General features: G+C 38.6%; 1 protein-coding gene across 1 annotated transcript in view; it reads right to left on the bottom strand.

Moving 5' to 3' along the window:
* HTATSF1 (HIV-1 Tat specific factor 1) overlaps positions 1 to 5740 on the bottom strand; it is a 16277-nt gene that overhangs the window by 8901 nt on the left and 1636 nt on the right. The window contains exons 2-5 of the mRNA XM_008642031.2: positions 5622 to 5734; positions 1842 to 2046; positions 1483 to 1530; positions 197 to 351 (exon numbers count right to left, since the gene is read on the bottom strand). Of these exons, the coding sequence (XP_008640253.1) occupies positions 197 to 351; positions 1483 to 1530; positions 1842 to 2046; positions 5622 to 5734 (521 nt within the window). The remainder of the gene's footprint in view (positions 1 to 196; positions 352 to 1482; positions 1531 to 1841; positions 2047 to 5621; positions 5735 to 5740) is intronic.

Raw genomic sequence — 5740 nt, 5'->3', positions numbered from 1 at the left:
ATTTGGAGGCAGAGGGTGGGGTTGGATAAGAGGAAACAAATGAGGTAAGTGGGATTTTCCGGAGTAAATCTTTAAAACAGACACCTATATTCCAAATCATGTTTTAGATTTCAAGAATCTTCTGAATGTGATTCTGAAACAGCGGCCATATGTGGCCTCACTGGTAAGGAAAACTGCATTTCAGTGCACCACTGACCTTCAGATAACAACAGAGGCCATCTCCTTTAAGATTTCCTTCCTTATCTTTGTACAGTTTGATCTTGTGTTCTTCTGTCTGAGGATCTCGCATGATGATACCACATTTTGACATGACTTGTACAAATTCATCTTTTGTAATATCTGGAGGCAAACCTGCAAAATAAATTCAAACAGAAGGCTTGAGTATGATCGATTCTTAAAAAAAAACCTCTGTGGAACAAATCTTCCCATAGTGTTTCTTTAAATGAAAGATATCAAAATAAAGGACATTCTGCATACACTGCATGAAACCACTGCCCTTGGGCTTTACCTTCTACACATTACTTCATACCAGTATTTTGAAAATCCTTGTACTTTATAATAGGTGTAATGCACAGAAACATCTCTGTGCTCCCTGATATGGACACCTAGAGCTTTACTGTCACGTATGTCATCAACACTGCAGTGGACACAAAGGCCTCTGCAAATGTAACTCTCCTGCCCAAGCTTCAAGTTCTACTGCACCTCTAGGTATCAGAGACAAAAAAAAACCTCATAAGAACACAACCTATAAACAGACAGACAACTGTTTTCTCCACTCACAAATCCAATAAAAAGAGTAACTGATTATGTATAGAGATTTTAAGACCTGAACTCTGAATTGAGGATAAGTAAAAAACCAAAATGGACGAGAAAACTACGTGGATGTCCCATCCTAATTTGGCCTGCCTGAAGATTTTTTGAAAATGCAAGTATGTGCGCTCCTGTGACTGCTCACAACCACCAAGTGTACGTAAGTACATACATCTAGAGATAGCACCCCACCATCCAAAACAGGTAGAGAAACACCATAATAAGTGCACAGATAATTTCATCTGAGTTTTCACATTACTTTCTCACTGTTGCAAACTCTTTTTTACTGTTTCCTCCTTCTTACCTAACAATTATTTGTTAGAGCAAATGAAAATTATAAATTAAGCAATGCGTATAGTTGAGGCCCTATCTCATTATAAACTTGTCATTATCCTATCCCTTAAAAGCCTGCAGAAATTATTTTTCTTATAAAAGAATAAATTAGTGACTTGGCTGACACAGCTCACAGAATACCTCATGTAACAGATAAAAGCATGAAATACGTCCCTTCTACTTCCTTCTGCAATTTAAAGGTCACAAAGACATTATGCAGTCAGGAACACAACATTAAGTAGCCTGCAAGTGACAGACTGAATAGATAATATTAGAGACACATATGAGTCCCTTTTACCATCTTTAGCTCAAAGTAGATAAACAAACACTATTACTTACCTGTCACATAAACATTTGTGTTTCTGTCTTCTTCAACATGAAACCACCCTAAACACAAGAGTTTAATTCAGTTATGGTAATATATTAAACATGGGAGCATACACATTTATATTCCATCAGATTTGTAAGACTTTTTGCTTGCGCACAGGGAAACCTTGAACATGCCTTAATTTGCTTTTCCCCCCTTGTATACAAATTCAGGAGAATACCTATGAAGCACCATACAATTTTAGAACCATTCTGGAAATTTCCAGCACAACCTTATCTTTGCTGTACCAGATAACAACAATCAACTGCCAGTTTTCCCTCAGCACAATACAGGTCACAGCCTACACAGAGGGAAGTGCTTTGTCACTTACCTGGCTCTAGCTTCCTTTTTTCTGATTTTTGTTTTGGATCCGTTTGTTTTCGTCCTGTTTCATTTGCTGATGGTTGTGTTCCTGATGTCTTAGAACTTACTGGTTGCTTACTTTCAATGGCTGTACCAGAAGCAGATGACGTGTCTGTCTCATCTGCATGGAAGCCATAGTTGGCATGATAGGTTGCCAGGAAATCTTCTGTTATCTGAAAAGAAATTAGGAAGAGTAATATAAAATTTCAAAGAACTATAAATTCAGGTTTGTATTTTAACGTTAATTAGGTGACGGTTATTTTCTAATCTGTCAACATAGAAAATAACAATATTTTAAAACTATTTAAATGATCTTTGCAAAGCCATACACACAACAAGAACAACCAGTTCACGCATTACCTGAACTAGACGAAGATAAATTCCATACAGCACAAGAAATTTTTACACAAACATTTCACAAGTTCTGACATTTTTCAAACCAAGCTTTCTGCTTTTCATGGGAATTGGATCTGCCTGAGGGACATAAACCAAGTGCTCCTGGCCATGGTGAAGAGATAAAGCAACACTGATGGTAAGCCAACAACTTATCCACAGATGATGAATGGCTGACATTTGCAGGCATCTGCCTTTTCATGGAATCACTTCAAGAAACGACTTATATTTATGCTGACAGGCAGTAAATATTGCACTTAACCAGAGATGTATCTTAACACACTGCTTCTAAGGCAACAGGCTTTACTTTATATCCCACTAATAGATAAAGAATTAGTTTGCTCTTTTCCAGAGAGAGACTATATCTGGATAAAATATAAGACTGGCCAATGCCTATGTTTTAGCAGTCAACCCCCCCCCCCATAAATTACATCCAGTACTTCCAGCCAGTAGCAATCACACACAAAGAGGTACATCATAGCTGCATTTGTCAGCACCCCTGCATTATGAAGTATTTTCTGAAGTTACACACACTGAAATATTTTTTCTCAAAACTGAGCCTTGACCTTTGAAAATTTTATCTGACTCTGATCTGTGCTGCACTTGCTTCATCTGTATTCAAAAGGGAACAAAACTTAATGCCATTAAGCTATTGTAAGAGAGCAATTTCAAGTGTCAGTGATGAAAATGTAATCTCTTATCTTCCATAGTGATTTGAAACTTGATGTTTCAACTCTAAAATTTCATTATGACAGATCAGAAATGCAAAATTGACAGTAACAGGCTTGTCAGGAATAATGCAAGATGCCATGGAGCCTCATAACTTTAAAGGTTAGCACAAAATAACTCTTAGGCTAAACAAGATTTGCCACACACCTCAATAAAGAATGTAAATGGCTGCTCTTACAGGTATGACATAACAGAACGTCATGAGAAAGAAAAAGTACAACTAAGTTTACTGAAGAAAAGAAGACTCTGTGCTCTAATCAGGTTCACTATACTTGACATTAGCAATCTTAGCAAATCCTTAATGTCACAGTTGATGAGATCCAGAGAATTAAGAAGCTTCTATACTTCCTGGTGAACAGCATTATTAATTTTCATCAGAGAACCTACTGGTAAATTAGTGATTAAACCTGCAACAGGATTATTTTGCAGTTTCTGTGGGAACTGCATTCTGTGTAAACCTCCATTTATTATTAGCAAATTACCTACCATGGACTATCAAATTTTGCCACTCAGTAACAAAGATGTTTTTTGCATAACATGCTATCATCCTACCATATAACCATTACCACTACTTCACTTTAAAATGTTTTTTTTGCAAGCACAGAGAAGCTTATACATGTATAGCAGCTTTTATTGGAACTTCTACCATACCATGACTATGAGAAACAAGCACTCACAAAACTGGTTACTGGGGGCTTCAATCCCATTCTGGTGGAGAACATCACAGAGAAATCAGTCCTACCTGCACACCCACACAGTCAAGCAGTTTGGGGTGATTAAGCTTATAGGAAAAGAAACACAATACTACAGGACATGTGAGCATGTAGTTAACTGCTGGTCCCACTGAAATGGAAAGGAATAGATTAACCAAATGAAGAACAGATACCCTGTGCTTGCAGATGACAGCCAATGTCTGTATTTTCACAGCAAGTGACGCAAGCAGCAGATGAATTCCACATGTTATTTTGTGCTATGTCTGTGAAGCACTAAAAAAGTTGGTATTCATTAATACAGTACCATTGAAAGAAAAAAAATTAAGTAATAAACGAGGTTAAAATTGCTTCTGTAAAATATTTGATTGTCTCCAAATTTTTCTGGGGAATGCTGGCAATTAGTATCATTCACTTTTTGCACTGCTGTGAAATATGCTTTAGCGCAAGTTCAGCAGACACTGTATTCCCAAAGCAGAGCAGCAGTGCAATCCCAGTCTGCAGATAACGATCACTTAGAGCAGTCAGAATATTTTCATCTTTTGTCAAGAAACAGATTAAAAGTTTTATTACTGCTCGTGGAGAATGAAGTACAGCTTCTGGTTACAACAGTCTCCTCAGTTTACCTGGATAAAACATTCTGTTAATAATCATCAACCAAAAGAAGTAACCTGAAAAACACTATAAAACACTATGACATCCAGCCGGGTAAAGAATCTTTGTGCAGCACTATGGGTCATGGATAGGTCACCAACTTCTACTATACATCATATTTACTAATGAACTTTGCTGCTTCTATTTAATCTGTCCAACCCTTAATGTTATCTCCTCCTCAAGACAGAAGAGATAAGAAAAGCACTTAGGAAAGACAAATGCTACTGAGAAGAGACACATTTCAAAAGAGGTGAGAAGGGGAAGAAATGGGATCAAAACAGGAAGAACCCTCTTATAGGTTACTGTGCTTACTGGATATAGCACCCACAGGGAGCCAGGAATACTCACTTCTCCACTGCTCCACTTTGTGAGTCTGGATTTTTCACATTTTTACCCCTCCATAAGCCATCTGCTCCATAGACACCTTCCTAGGTTTACACACAAACTTGGCACTACAGGCTTCACTCTCACTCAGATTCTCTGAATTGCAATGAATTCACAGTCACAAGCTAGAACTGGCACGTTACATCCATCAAGTAAATACCATAAAATGTCTTAATATTAAACTAAGTAATTGCCCTCACTCATTGCTATATGATAACAAAACTACTATTTCACTTGCATATCAGTAGATTGGCTCAACATATTAAATCTATGTTCATTCTCCCCTTGAAGAGCCATATTATCACAGCAAGATCATACTTTATACTTAAAATATTTACCAAATTAAAAAAAAAAAAAAGGTGTAACATATTTCCATGCTGTGGAGTGCCGCTAAGACAAACACTTATTTTTCAAGTGCATTTCTAAGACTGAAGGAGATAGAACAACACATCGCTTATCTGACATAATTTTCAGATAATAGTAAAAGACGGATAATACTACTCTATTTTCATCTAGACCTCGTAAAATACTAATTCATTTCTAGACTGCCCACAAAGAGATCACAGCTACTGTGACAGAGACCTAAACACATCCCAGGCACCCACGAGCAACATTCACAAATATAACCGTGACTTCATCCCAGGCCCGAGCAACTCTACGGATTCTCCGCTAACACGCAACACACAGCTCCTCACAACAGCGCAGCCAGTCAAAGACGGAGACAACACCGTGGTTTTGCCTGTAAAAATGAGTGTTTTGGTGCTACTGAGACCTCGCAGCAGACACGATGTGGCTGAACGCGGACACTTCTGTACCGACGAGTTCCGGCATCAACTGCTCCTCCTTCTCCCCCTTCCTCGGGGCTCTCCCACACCCACCTTGGGGAACCAGGCCTTCTTCTCCAGGTCCCACTCGTAAGCAGCCCCGTCCGCCGGGTCCACGTAGGTAAAGGGGTCGGACTCGCCCTCGCCTTCGCCCTCGGTTGGCTTGGCTTCGT

The sequence above is a fragment of the Corvus brachyrhynchos genome, unplaced genomic scaffold (genome assembly GCF_000691975.1).
Source record: "Corvus brachyrhynchos isolate BGI_N302 unplaced genomic scaffold, ASM69197v1 scaffold220, whole genome shotgun sequence".
Taxonomy (NCBI): Eukaryota; Metazoa; Chordata; class Aves; order Passeriformes; family Corvidae; genus Corvus; species Corvus brachyrhynchos.
Note: the sequence above shows the minus strand (reverse complement) of the source record. Positions and strands in the feature narration are given on the sequence as shown.